Raw genomic sequence first — 14,816 nt, forward strand, 5'->3', positions numbered from 1 at the left:
ATGAAGGACTCGCTCATCAATCTTCAGAATGGCATCAGGTCCCGCGACTACACATCTGAAAGTGAAGAGAAGAGGAACCGTTATCATTGACAAGGCAGGAACTGGGGTGGCTGCAAGAGGCCTGTGCAATACATGTACATAGACCCTATAAATATATATATATAAATATATATATATACAGAATATAAATATATATATTATATACAGATTTTAAAAAGAGATAATGCCTACGTACCCGGGAGAAGGAGCGGGACCTCCCGCCCCCTGTGCTGGCCGGAGCAGCGTTTTCCCTCGGTGGAGGGGCCGAGGAGGGCAGGGACCACCTCTCAGCACCGACCTCCCCTGATCCTCCTCCTCCCATCCTCTGATCCTCACCCCTTCCCTTGCTGGCCATTCTTGGCTCTTAGAAGGGAAATGTCGCTGAGCCAAAGTTATGCCTGTGAAGACCCTTGGGGTCTTGAAAGAAGTCTCAAGGGGGCATTGCTTAAGGTGCTTCATCCCCTAATCTCCTTTTGATTTGTTTCCAAAATAAACAAGAATCTGTTCCTCCCTACCCCCACGTTTCCCCAGGTGTTCTCTTGGACACAGAAGCATCAAGGGCAGGAGCCCAATGTAAACTGTCCTGTAGGAGGCCGTTGATGTGGACCATCCTAGGAGCCAGGTGGAAAGGACTGTGAAAAGCTAGCAAGGCTGCATTTGTGGGATTGGGCTTGGGAGCTGCAGGCTCCTGAGCACCTGTGTTCGGAAGAGTTGTCTCCTCAGTCACCCCTGCACCTTGCTCTGACCTGTGTAGGGTGTGGACCCAATAAGGGCTGGGAATTTCTAACTCTCCCACCCTCTTTCTCTCTGGTCTTCACCCAGGCTGGATCTGGGTGAAGTGTCACTTTTTAGTGCCTAAAGTCCTATTGTTTCTCTGTGCCCTAAGAGCACATTGTTTATTAGCCAGGGTGGAACATTTTTTGACCTTGTTAAACCCCTTTTAGTGGTTAGAAACAAGTCGGGTCCGTGGCTCTAATTCTTTCACTTTGAGCTGTGAGTTTGATTTCCTGGATGAAACAGGGTGTCCTAGGCCCTCCAGGGTTTGAGAAGAGAGAACACCCTAGCAACCTATGGATTGCAGGGTCTGCCCTAGAATACTGTGTGAGTAGGGAGCACCAGTAGCCAAGCCACTCAGTGAGTTACAAACATCATTTACTCTTGGTAAAGAACCAGCCTTAATCAGTGGAGATGACAGTCTAAGACACTGTGTGTGGAAGAACATCTGGGCCATGAGAGCAAAGGATTTGGCACAGGTGCATTTGCTTGGGTGGGAAAAAGCTCTGTGAAATCTCTGCTCCAAGGAAGCCAGCACAAGCCTGAGATTCTTGCGTTTGGGAGTAGGATTTCTGGTGGGGGGATGCATGCAAATCCTTCCCTGGTCCCTGGCCCCAGAGAGGTTTGAGGTCACTAAGGAGTAGGAAGAAGATGGTAGTTAAGGAGGAGGAGCTAGCTAGCACCTTCTGAGTTGGCCTACCAGGGCCCATGCTTCCCTCTCGACTCATGGGGCCCTCTGGGCCTGTATATCATTCTTCATACACTCACTGCTGTTTCTCCTTATGTGACCAGGGGAGTTCTGCCATCCCTGGGCAGAGAGCATGGAGAATCTTGGTTAAGAATCATAGCCAACTTGGCAAAGAGAGCTATCCACGCTTGTTCCATCTTCACCGGTGCTTCTTGATGCAAAGGAAGGTTTTATCTGTGACCTATCTCAAACAGAAAGTTAGTCTTTTCTTGGAATGGCCTGAGCATCTCATTTTAGCAATTGAAAGAATAGTCATTGACTTTTCCACCTATCCAAGAATAAGGCCTTGATATTTCACCAAGGGCAGAATCAGAAAGCAGGAGGATACTTTCCCAAGTCATCCTCTGAGGAAAGAGAATGGAAAAGCTCTGGGTGGTCAGCCAGTATTGATATCCCTCCTTTGGAAAAGCAGAGGTGACAAAAATCATCAGTGTAATTGTCGTGAAGGATGCATATGCCCAGATAACAGCTAGTTACCCCTCTGTTCTTGTCCAGGACTTTGAAAGAGAAACATTGGTGAGGGTCAGGGCCCTTGAGCCCTGAGCCAATAAATGAGGAATTGTGCAGATGGATAGAAATTTCCCCCTTGGTGTAGCCAGAAGCCAACATGATTCCCAGAAACTTTGGCAAGCAGCAATTGTAAATTGCATTATTATATATTTAAGTTATTTAACCATTAGAGATAAAATGGATACTTTTGGATGACTTGAAAGGGGTTCACTGCTGAGAGTAAAATGATCAAAGCAATTTGACCAGAGAGAGTTTATTGATTTTGCTTTACCTCTCAGGACCATTCAAGGGAGGAACAGGGACAAGGGATGAGGTACTTAGGCTGTCCGAAGAGCCCTCCTGTTTTCTGGTGATTTGAACTCAGGAGAAAATGTGCACACTAAGAGAATGTCCCATAAGAGTTGTGGATCTATCATGAACTCTTTGTTCTAATAATTGTTTTGGTTTTTAAATCAGAGGGGAACAACTATTCACTCCCCTGCAAAATCTTTTCCTCCTTAGTCATTAATTAGCAAAAGAGAAGTTAATGTCCCTTGCAGATTAGTCTGGGAGTGAAACAAATACATAAATACTTGGCAATGACTCCTGGTCAGTAGCCTGGTGAGTAGCTGTCTACAAGGGAACATCAAAGCCACCACCGCTTGTGTTACTTCTTCCAGTCAGTGATATCTGTATCTATACAGATATAAAGATTTTTATTTATTTATTTATTTTGCCTGTTTCTGTTGATGTGAGACTGCTGGGGGTGTCACACAGAAGTCTCTGTGAAAGGACTGATGTGCTAAGAGCTTGCCCTCAATTCTAAAGAATTTGCAGTTTCTCACCTGTTGAAGCACAGATACAGGGTCTAAATTTCCACTCCAACTTACAGTGAAGGAATATGCCAGATTGACCTCAGAGAAGCCAGTCATGTCTGGCAACTCTCTTCCCCTTCCTCTCTACCTCCCTGGGGCAAGGGAACAATATCCAAGGCCAGCAAGATCAACAACTTGACACTTTCAACAAGAGAACTGTGGCATCTGGCAAGTCACTCCCCACTGCTGAGCTTCAGTACCCTCCTGTAACAGGAGCGGGCAGGGGTAGATTATCCCTAAGGCAGGTTCTAGCTCTGGCTTTGACTTGGAGATTAGGCCAGAGCCCGGAAAGATGGGGCTTTCTCAGACTTGGAAGGTGCCCTGCCAGGAGGGAACAGCCTTCTAGATAGAGCTTCTCTGGTATGTAGTAGGCAGTAGGGTGGTTTGTGGGTTTCCAAGAAACCCAGAGTATTTAAACTTTCGCTTAGGGTCTAGGAGGGCTGGGGAAACCCAGTGGCAGAGAAAGTATCACTCAGTATTAACCTGAGAGGGTGTTCCTTTTTTGGCCTAGTTTTAGTTTGAGAAGCGACCTTTCTTTGAACCCTCTCTAAGAGGAGGAAGATAATGGTGAGAAGAGCACCATCTTCAACTGAGCCCATCTGCCATCTTTGGCACCATGAAGCCTTTCATCTCTATATCCTTCCTCCTCGTGGACAGAGGATATAGTGGAGAAAAGCCATTTCTGGTTCTAACTTTTCTCTTTTGGCACAACCAAATCCATGTTGGGGTTGGTTGAAGTATGAGGCTTGGCTAAAAACTTGGGTTGTTTTGGGCACTGGCACCAAGAACCTGGGATTGCAAGGAGTAGGGTGGGCCAAGAGACCTGCAGGAAAGCTTTCTCAGAATAGATTATTTCCATGTTCCTGTCCCCCACTCCTGCTTAGACTGTACCATTGTCTTTGCAAGTAGCATTTCTAGGATCAGATCTTGGAGAAATGAATAGGGGATTTCTGGATTGCTTGTGGTCTCAGAAGGGTCCTTTCTGTGCCATACCATGACACTTTTGTAACTCTGCAGGGTGTTCAAAGATAGCCTGTTCCCACTAGGGCCCCCAGGAGAAATAGCACTTTTCTCTCTTCTCCCAGGAGGCAGGGCTGTGATCTCCCTCCCTATAACCCTAGGCCCCACCTGCCTACTCTAGTAGGAATCTCAAGGACCTTCTTCTGACTCTTTCCCTGCTCCTCCCATCTCTAGGCTGTGGGACAATCATCCCATTTACCCCTTGACATTGACATCCTCGACCCTCATCCCCCAACCTCCAGCAGGCTGGCCCTACTCCCTTCCACCTCTGTCTTCTTCCAGAAGATGCATTTTGAGTCCAAGAGGAGTGTTTTTCTGGAAGGCCATCATTCAACGCCCCTGCTTTCCTGATGTGGAGCAGGAATTTGCACATGGTGTAGAGAGCTCCCCTTCCCACCTCTCTGCCCAGCCTTGTTACCTCACTCCTGCTCCGGCCATGGCTGTGATGGGCCCAGCCAGCTCCCTGTCTTGGTGTTGTATGTGACAGCTCAGGGGTCTTGTGACTCGAGGTCCTCAGCAGGCCTGGGAGCCCGGATTGGAACCTTGGCTGCTGGTGAGAAGCACCTTGCCTGCCAAGATTTGCTGATGCCAGACGATCTCCCCAACTTAAGAAGGCCTAAAGGACATTGTCAATCCCTGCCCCTTGGCCCTCCTTGCTTCTCTCAACACAATAAGACATTGCAGAAGCAAAATGGAGGCCTATGCTCCAGGCAGGACAGCAGGCTCTGCCTGGGGACTTGGCCCTAGGTTTGTGTGCCGTGTGCAGAGATTGCACAGTAAAAGCAACCATTTTTGCCAACAAGAATGTGTGGCTCCCCACATTTCCCTATCCTGCACTCTAGGGCCAGACCACTCTCTGCATGGACCAGACCATCTTCCCAAACCCATGGTGCTTTTTTCCCCCCACTCAACCTAGACTCCAAGGTGGGGAGGGATGAATCAGAGGCCTTAGGGGCCCCTGGATAATCCTGACATGGGGTAGAGTGGGGTGAGTTAGTGGGAGCAGCCCCCAATACTTGCACTGGGCCATATGTGGGAAGGCTGACTGCATTCGAGTTGTCTGGCCATCTGTATTTGGATCTATAACTGTACTTTGCCTGGCGCTGTGCGCAAGGTCTGAAAACTTACTGCTAGTACCTAGAACCATACAAGGCGACCTAGCCACATCTTAATGTAAAGTAGCTGGAGTCATGGAAGTACAGTATGAATTAAAAGAAAAAAGAAGTATTGAATTACAAATAATCAATGGTGTGTGTGTTTATTGCTTGATTCATCAGTTTCCATCATCCCGAATGTTTCTGGTGTTCCCAGCTATGCTCACAGCACATCCCGAAGGTGTGTGTGTGCGCGGGTATGCAGGTTCACGTACAGCCATCCACCTCCAGGCAGGAAGGCATCCTGATCAAGTGCAGTGGAGAAGTCTTGGAATCACACCCGAATACAGATTGCAGCATCACTATTACCAGCAGTGTGGCCTTGGGCTCCATTTGTCACTCCAATCCTCATTGTTTTAAAAGTAAGACATATATTAAAAAGAACACATGAATCTCGTGGTATGGTGGCTGGTATTGTGCTAAGATGATTTTTAATCTCCATCAGGACTACCGTAGGAGTGTGGTGGACTGTGAATTCTCACAGTTCCTTTTTGTTCTTTTCCCTTTTCAAGATTTTGGTATTTCCAGGAAGGTGGCCACTGGGAGGCAGCCTTGCCTGAGGCCTCTCTTGCCACAGTGGTAGAGAGTTGAGATCAGTGTCGCCCCTCGCTTCATAACTTCCTCCTGTGCAGTTAGTTCCACCTTTAGGAAATTTGTTTGATGCCAGAAAAGAAGACACATTTCTCTGGTATTCTTTTGTATTAGGGTAGGGGAGAAAAGGGAAAAGGAAAGGCTAGATCACACATTGAGCATATGCTTAACTGTCAGTGATTAAATGTGTTTTCCCTTCTCTGGGCACACCCGATTGGGTACAGAAGTTGATACAGATGGGGGGTGACAGGTAGAAACCATGCAGAATGGGGTGCTGGGTAGAAACTATGTAGCAGTTACACACAGTAAGTAGAGCAAAACCAGAACCAGTAGCTTTTAGAGACACTTTATTGACATTAACAGAGTTTACTGAAAAACACTACAAATAGGCATTAGGTTGTTGAGGGCTGGGATGGTCAGGAGCAACTTTTCTAAAGTTCAGAAAAAGACTGGCTGTGGAAAATCAAGAAAATGCAATATGAAGGTCACGAAGTGGGAAGCAGTCCCGTCTGTGCCAAGACTGTTTTCTAATTGTGTTTGGTGCATCCCACAAACCTACCAGCACATGTCCTTCAGTGACTTCCCTCCACATCACATACACTGCCCATCAGATGCAGCTCTTGTCCAGTGGTGACAGGGAGAAAAAATAGAGCAATACTGGCTCTGCAGTTTACCTGACTTGTGACAGGTTGAGGCTGACCTGTAACTCAGGCTTGCTTATCTACTGGGACCATTTATAAAATCAGCTGAACTAAACATGAGCTATGTATCACTTTAGCTTTCAGAAATTAAGTAAGACTTGGATGATGCTGTTTTCCAAACTTAACTCCGTCAGGCCTGTTTAGGGTGTAGGCTAGTGTTCAACACAGTGGGAGCTGGAAAATGTGAATGGATAGCAGACTGGTGAGCAAGCACATCAGCCATCTGGATATATTTGCAGTGACTAGGTGAATTCACTAAGTCAGGGTTTTCTCATTTACAAAAAAGAACTGAGACAACAGCTTTTTTCCTTGCCACTCCCCCGCCCCACCATTTCCATGTGAAATGGGAAAGAGGTACAAAAACATATTTGAAATGTGTCGAGCTCTTGCCTCCCCTTTTTCCTGCAATGATGCAATCTTATAGGTTTTTCCTTCCCATGTGTAAAATGGGTTCCGAGATTCTAAGATGTATTTTGCCTTTTTTTCCCTGCCTCGAGACAGGGTCTCACTATATTGCCCAGGCTGATCTCAAACACATGAGTTCAAGTGACCCTCCAGCCACAGCTTCCCCAGTAGCTGGGACTACAGGCACACAATGCTGCACCCAGCTCACATATTGCTTTTTTGATATAGTAGTTCTCAGGAGAGGAGGGGGCCACTTCTCCGCTTCTTAACTGTCCACTACATATTTCCCAGCATATTCCTGATTTTAAAAATTCCTTTCCTACTAATATTTCCAGTTTGACATCTAAGGAGAAGCCAGAAACTTGGAAGGATGTCTGGATGTGCAGATATTGGGGGATGGAGAAACCAAAAGATAATGCTGTTAAATAGACTATGAAAATGAAGGTTGGGATAGGGATATGTAGGGGTTGGGGCTCTGATATAAAACCTAGATGATGGTAAAGGTCAACAGGGCAAAGTACTCTCAGGACCAATGGAGTAACTGTTAAACACTAAGAAAGGGGAAATCAGACCCAGCCTAGGTTGACCTTTAGTGAATTGTGTTACTGAGGATTAGTCATGGGAAACGTCCAGCACCAAGACAACAGATGGGGTTTCTAAAGTGATTATAGCCCTTGAGAACTCTTCGAAGCCCTTTAATAAGCAACAACATACCAGATAAAGCTTCCAGAGCTACACACATTTAGTCTGGATCTTGTATGGGAAGAAATGGGGAGGTGGGTGAAGACTTTACCTAGACTGATGATCACAGTACCTCATGGATTTATAGTCATGATCAAGTCTCCCAGGAAGGAGTTTAATTGGAATTCTGGAGAAATAATGATATACAAACCAACCAGAAGGAGAGCTAAGATGGAACTGGATCTCAAAGCACATTTCTAGTATTTAGCAAGAAGCAAAGTAGTAGAGAAGTAGGAGGGTGGGGATAGGGTGGAGAGAAGATTGGGATATATCCAGACAAGCAAGAGAGGCAGAGTTGGATGGGAGTTTAACATAAAGGAAGCAGTCATGGTATAAATGGGAAGAGAACTGGAAGAGGAGTCAGAAGACCCAGATTCTAGCTCTCTACTGATCAGCAAAATGACCTGATAATGTAGTAAAGCTACTTAACATCAGAGAGCCTCCATTTCTTCATTGGTAACATTGACTATTAATAAACACTCACCTCACTGGAAGAAATGGAGAAGAAATAAAATATATGGAGTGAAAATGATTTTGCATGCCAATCTCACGAAGGTATCAAGAATGAGAAGGGTTGAAAAATTTTTAAAAGGAACAAAGAAGATAACTTGTGAAGAATAAATGATAAGCATCATTTGGTCTCATGAAAAATCAGTTAAAAAACATTGTTTTTTTTAAAAAGGAAAGAAAAAGGCAATCATGCATACCACTTAGTTACAATTTAGATGCTTGGTCCATTGGAACCAAGAGGAAAGTGGAGGAGAAGGAGGTGACTTGCTGCTGCTACAAGCTCTGACATCAACCAGACTTGTGACTAGGTAAACCTCCCACTAATTCAGGCCTATTTTCCTAATTATAAATTAAGAAAAACATTCTGTATCTTCTCCTTTACTTCAGAAAGATGATCTGGAAAATTACAATAAGGATGGTCTTGAATGTACTGCAAATGTTTTCTTCAACAAACCAGGCTCTTTAATATGTGTTAAGGAAAGAGTTTCAAGATGTCCTCCGGGATGGAAGAGATGATGAGCTTGTCATGTGAAGCCCAAAGCCAATGGAGAATGATCTTTCAGATCAATATCCCCAGTCTCGAAGGCCACCCCTCTTCTGGGATCCCAGCACTTCTGTCTTTTCATATCACATAAAACCTCCTCTCCCTCTCATCACTAGGTGTGAAGGAGATCACATTTAGACACTTGGACCAGTCACTAAATTAAAAAAAAAATGAAATGAGACACTAACAATTTTCCCACCATTTCTCTGCTCTCTTAAAATTTAGAAAAGACAGGGTTGGGGATATAGATCAGTTGGTGAAGTGCTTGCCTTGCAAGCACAAGGCCCTGGGTTCAAATCCCCAGCACAGCAAAAAAAAAAAAAAAAAAAAAATTAGAAAAGACAAAAACCAAAAGAAAAACAAAACACCTAACAGTACAGATTCACAGGTGAGGTATTTGGATGCCACCTCCCCATCTTTCCCCTATCACTTTGTTCATCATCCATCTCAGACTGACATGACATGTATTTTTCTTATTTGAATATTGTGCTCAGTTGCAATTTCCTCCTGGGGATGTTTCAGATTCACACATCTTTACAAAAAATTCTTCTATCTCATGTACTTCTGTCTCCTTCCTTGGCCAGTTCCTAGTTCCCTGAATCTATTACAGTTAACCTAAGCTGTACCATGCACCTCAAATCTGTGCTGTGCAAGAGGCATGGCTACAGCCAAGCTCAGTGTCAAAATCTTTTCAAAAACAAAATTGTTCTTACTGTGGAGTGGAAACTGGGCAACATCCAAAGCTTATCTCTGTATAGTTTGTCCTCTCAAATCTTTTATTTGGTTGAGCTCTGTGTGAGCCTCAGTTGCCTCTTGGAAAATGAGGACTAATACTGATCCACAGACATTTTGAGAAGAACTTAGAAGTTTCAGTCCCACTGCCAAGGTGTATGCTCCCAGAAAGGGCACACATACATCATTCCAATAAAATCAGGAGTATGTTGTATGGCTCTTAAGAGCCATTTAAATTGCCCTGGGTCCTTCCCAAGACTCTTGTCCTTGGCTTCATGGAAGGATTGGATGCAATCCAGGCCTTAGAGACCTGGGCGGGGGGCATCTAGTCTTGGAGTACTAAGCTCCAGAAAGCATTTTAGTTCTGTGCTTAAGGATCTTTGTCACTGAAGAACCTAGAGAGGCATGCTTCTCTCTGATGCTCTAGTCAAGTGGGCCACAAACTTGTCAAAACTGACTTCAAAGAGTCCAAGTACATGATATGCTTTAACCTGAAACAATTTCTTCCTCCTTCCAGTAAGACATCCATTCTCTGGAAGCAATGGAGAATGAGCCAGTTCCAGCCAGTTAGCGAAAGAGGGAAATGCTACCTCCAGCACTTGTATGAAGTTATCTGGAGCACAGGGGGAAATCCAATTGGCCTGGAAGCAGCTGGCTTGAAAGCAAGGATAGGACAAAGTTGAATCCATGTAGAAATGTTGGCTCCTCAGCTCTGGCAAAGTCTCATGGTGTGTGTAGTTCTGATGGAGTTAGGAACTCAGAGGTGGGTGGATATATGACGAATGAGTAGAAGGATGGATGCAGGGGGGGAAGCGATGGGGACCACAGGGCACTCTCCTGATGCTGCTGACATCACAGAACCTGGGATATCCAGTCCTTAAGTGTTCAGGCCACCTATCAATGATAAAACAAATCACTCAGAATTTCCAATCCCAGCCTAGTCCAGTCCAGCCCAGGCCAGCCCAAAGACACTTGGACCAAAAGAGGGAGTGGAGAATTATGCCCTGGTTACCATGGGCAAGGAGTTTGGCCAGGCAACACTGAGGCCAAAGCAATTCACCTTCTGAAGGGCTTGACATCATACAAAGCTTGGTGACTTAGGCATCAACTTAAAAAAGTACACTGAGGGTAGGGATACTAGACAAGAGAGAAACTGATGGAAGGGATTAAATTTAAGGTCACTTCAGTTGTGGGTGAAAAAGTCACTATGCAGCCTGCCATCCACAAACACCTTCCCCTCCCAAGTCCCAGTACCTCACCTCAATCAGGCCACTCCTATTCCTCCACGGGCACTGCAGAGTTCTCCTTGTTCTCCGAAGGGATGGCAAGGTAGTCAGACCTACAGAGGAACGGGAGGCGGAAGAGGACCAGTGGGGGAACTCATGAGACAAGGAAGGAGCAGGCACAGGTGAAGCTGTCTTCAGGACAGCTCTGCATTTCCTTCTGGTGGTATTTCCAACAAAACTAGAATGACCCTTTCAGCAGAGTAGAATAATACGTCCTGTCTCATATTTATACATGAACACACCTGCCAGCCATGTCTGAGTCTTCTGTGTGTATCCACACTTCTTCAGGACTTACTATTGTACTGATAGACAAGAATACTGGCCAAACTGAATGGAAATGAAATTCTATTTTCTAGTTGCGTTAATTTTCATTTTCCTGATTACAGGTGAAGTTGAGCATTTCTTCACATTTATAGGCTGAGTTTCTCCTTCAATAATTTGTTCTTTTGCTCTTTCAAGTGTTTCTTCTGACGTGTTTTTTTCTCATTGATTTTTCTTTGACAGTTTCATGTCTTGAAAATGTCCCTCAGTCTATTGTCTCTACATTTTTATATGGATTTTTTTTGTAATGAACAATTGATTTTTATAAGAGATAATGAAAAATGATCATTTTTCCTTCACTGATTTGTATTTTGCTTACAAAAGTCTATTCCAGTTAATATTGATATTCTCTTATATTCCTTTAATAGAATTTTCAAGTTTTACATCTTTGTCTGTAAGTTTACTCAGTGTATTTTTGTTTAGCATAAGAAATGAGGAATTTTATTTCATTTTTCCTACCTGGACAAGGAATTCTCTCTCCACCACTTACCGGACAGTTCTTTCTTCCCTCAGTGATGCCATCACTTTTATGTACTTATTTTTTTAATACATTCATTAACTTCATGGGAACTTTCTGTTTTGTTCTGTTTGCCCATTTTATATATATGCCAGTATCACAAATTCTTGACTCTGATACTGCTACAAGCAATCTTCATCTCTGACAAGGCAAATTCTATTAGCTACCTCTCCTAAACCTGATTGTTCTTTCTTTGAATTGTCTTAGACCAGAGGTCTACAGACTATGGTTCACAGGCTAAAAATGATTGTTACTTGTTTAAAGTGTTGCAGACAAACTAGAAAAACAAAGACCATAGGTTGACAGAGACCCTATGTAGTTGTGCAAAACTTAAAATGTTTTCTACCTGACTGTCTTTGGTTTAGACTATTTTTGGCCCTTTGACCTTTTGTGTGACCCTAAAAGATCAGTTTACCAAGTTCCTTGAAAAATTCAATGGAGGTTTTGCTAGGCATTTCATTGAACTTGAAGATTAATTTGGAAGGGAATAGTTTAGAATAGTGAGGATTTATTCTCCATCTCTTTGCTTTTTTGGTGTCTTTCAGTAAAGTTTTATAATTTTCTTCTTAAAGGTCTTGCATATTCTTTTCAGATTTATTTCCAGGTATTGGATAATATTTGTTGCTATTATAATTAAATGTTTTTAAATGTGCTCCTAAATTAGTTGCTGGGATATAGGTGATTTTTATATAGTCATGGGTTTTTCTACAACAGGGACATGTTCTGAGAAATATATTGTTAGATGATTTCATCTTCATTGAACATCATAGAGTGTAATTATACAAACCAAGAAGGCAGAGACATCACCAGTGGATAAAATTTATGGGGCTACCACAGCATATGCAGTCTGTCACTGACTGAAATGTTATGTGGCACATGCCTGCATTTAGACTTGTATCAGAAACTTGATGGAATGTTCTTACTAGTTCTAATTTCTTGCTCATAGATTCTCTTGGATATTCTATGCAGATAATTATATAATGGATATGAACAATGATAACTAGTTTCTTCCTTTCCAAATTTTACCCCTTTTTGTTCTTTGTATTATTTAGCATACTGCCTAGGAACTCCAATTCAATATTGAATAGAAGACAGGAAAGATGGTATCCTTCACATGTTCTAATATTACAGGCATTTCTTCCAAAGTTTCTTTTTTTTTTTTAATTATTCTCTTCCAAAGTTTCAAAAGACAGATGATATCTGCTAGAGTATATCTTAGTGGCTGCTATTTACCAGTTTAAAGGGAGTTAGTGTTCAGACATAGATTGAATTAATTTAACCTGCTCAGGATCAATAGATGTTCCTTGACTTATAATGGGATTATGTCCCAATAAATTCACCATAAGTTGAAAATATACTAAGCAGAAAATACCTTTAACATATCTAAGCAACCAAACATCAGAGCTTGGCAATGTAGAACGGTGTAGAGAGGTCTCACAGCTGACTGGAAGCTGAGGCTAGCCGTTGCCACCCAGCAACAGGATAGAGTGTACTACATATTGATAGACTGAGAAAAAAATTGAAATTCAAAATTTGAAGTAGTTTCAACTGGATGTTCATTGCTTTCGCACCATTCTTATTTCCCCAGGATCACAGATACCATGCAAAATGAGGTTTTCCTGATCAAATATTTCCAGGTGACAGTAGTCTAGGCTTTATAGATTATTGCCTCAGCAGTGTTGCTAGAAATCTGTGAGTTGGTTTTTGTTCATATTTTCTTATCTTTCCTCTCCCCAAATAACCGTCCAGCCTGGTCTCTTAGACCTCTTGCTTTTACAGACCCCATCATTTCTCACATGTGCTCTCTCGAGTGACTAGGGTTGTGGCAAAATTGGCAAAGGTACAGGCTGGACACCGTAAGATTAGAGACCCTACTCTGGGTATCTGATCACGGCCAGGCTCTAGCGGAATGAACACACTGCTTGGCGCTCCTTAGCTAAGACAGGGCATACCTGGGTGGGCTCATGAGCTCCGTGGTGTAGAGCAAACAGCTGACCACGATGGAAAAAGAACATGTACATCAGAAACAGAGACCTGGGTGTGAACCCCAGTCCCCACACTCACTGTGTGTTCAGCCTGGGCAAGCCATTGAACCTCCATGAGCCTGCTTCAGCATTTATAAAATGACTATAACATAATAATGCTAATTTTATGGGTTTGTAATCTTTGCCTCAGTGGTTAAGTGTGCAGGCCAAGAGTCAGCAGGCCTGAAATCAGAGCTTGCTTTGTCTCTTAAAATGGGCTTTGGTGAACTCTGTACTTTTCATCTGTAAAATGTAAGTAGTTATTTCCTGTTGTCTACCTCACAGGTTTTTATGAGGAAAAAGGTGAAGGATGTGTATACATTGCTTACCACCTCACTATAAGAGCAGACATTCAGAAGGGGCTAGTTATCCTTATTACTTTAGCATCTTTAGACTTACGCATTTTCTTGGGCTGCCTCTTCAGCCTTTGAGACCTTTCTATAGCAATATATCATCTCGATAAGCAACCACAAGGTGAGAAAGACCAGTAGGATGTACATCATTATTTCTGAGACCACAGAGGTGAAGTCCTCCCCAGCTGCAAGAGAGAGAATGAGGTTCAGAACGTGTGTGTCCCACAAACCCAGAGCTGTCTCTGGGGTCATAGATATAGGAAGTCTATTTTAAAGTATGACTTAAATAAGCCCTGAGTTGAAAGGAACGCAGGAACATGTTCTTTCTGACTCAAGAAGATGTCAGAGGAACTTCATATCCTCTGACTGCCAGTTTTCTCACTGATTTTCATTGGCTGTTCTGGAGATATGGATGAGGGAGAGTGATGGATGGAAGAAGTAGCAGAACAGCAGAAGGAAACCTGGACTCAGAATTATATATACACATACATACATATACACAAACATATAAACATATTAAATATGTGTATATATACATATGTATATATGTAAAAATACATGTGTTTAATCTGTATGTATGTACATGTGTGTGTATAAACACACACGCAAAAGAGATAGAGAAAGGGAAGGAAAGAGGGAGAAATTTGGGTTCCAATTGTACTACTTACTGGTTTGTAAGTAGTTATTTCCTGTATTGGGGTCTCACTTTCTTACTTTGTAGAATGGGATAATAATTCACACCAGTCAGGGTGGCTATGAATGTTACATTACCTAGTATATTTAGGAATACCTTGTGTGGGCTGAGGGTGGAGCTCAGTGGTACAGTGCTTGCCTAGCATGGGCAAGGTCCTGGGTTCAGTTTCCAGCACCACACACACAAATCTCATGAGATGCAAAAATCAACACCCATGTAAGGCACATGCTCTTTGAGCAGCAGGTGGTGGAGGTAGTATCCCCAGGGCCAAATCACCTCCACAAACTGAAGTACTCAA

The 14,816-nt window shown here is 43.2% G+C and overlaps 2 protein-coding genes across 17 annotated transcripts in view; one reads left to right on the forward strand and one right to left on the reverse strand.

Moving 5' to 3' along the window:
* GRAMD1B (GRAM domain containing 1B) overlaps positions 1 to 8,956 on the forward strand; it is a 245,247-nt gene extending 236,291 nt beyond the window's left edge. For all 15 annotated transcript variants that reach the window (XM_079104494.1, XM_079104495.1, XM_079104497.1 and 12 more), the window contains one exon: positions 1 to 8,956. In XM_079104494.1, coding sequence (XP_078960620.1) covers positions 1 to 90 — 90 coding nt within the window. In that variant the 3' untranslated portion in view covers positions 91 to 8,956.
* The window catches only part of SCN3B (sodium voltage-gated channel beta subunit 3), a 23,639-nt gene continuing 13,677 nt past the window's right edge, over positions 4,855 to 14,816 (reverse strand). For both annotated transcript variants that reach the window (XM_079104570.1, XM_079104571.1), the window contains exons 5-6: positions 13,871 to 14,009; positions 4,855 to 10,662 (exon numbers count right to left, since the gene is read on the reverse strand). In XM_079104570.1, coding sequence (XP_078960696.1) covers positions 10,599 to 10,662; positions 13,871 to 14,009 — 203 coding nt within the window. In that variant the 3' untranslated portion in view covers positions 4,855 to 10,598. The remainder of the gene's footprint in view (positions 10,663 to 13,870; positions 14,010 to 14,816) is intronic.

Source organism: Sciurus vulgaris, assembly GCF_902686455.1.
Source record: "Sciurus vulgaris genome assembly, chromosome: 11".
In the NCBI taxonomy this organism is placed as follows: domain Eukaryota; kingdom Metazoa; phylum Chordata; class Mammalia; order Rodentia; family Sciuridae; genus Sciurus; species Sciurus vulgaris.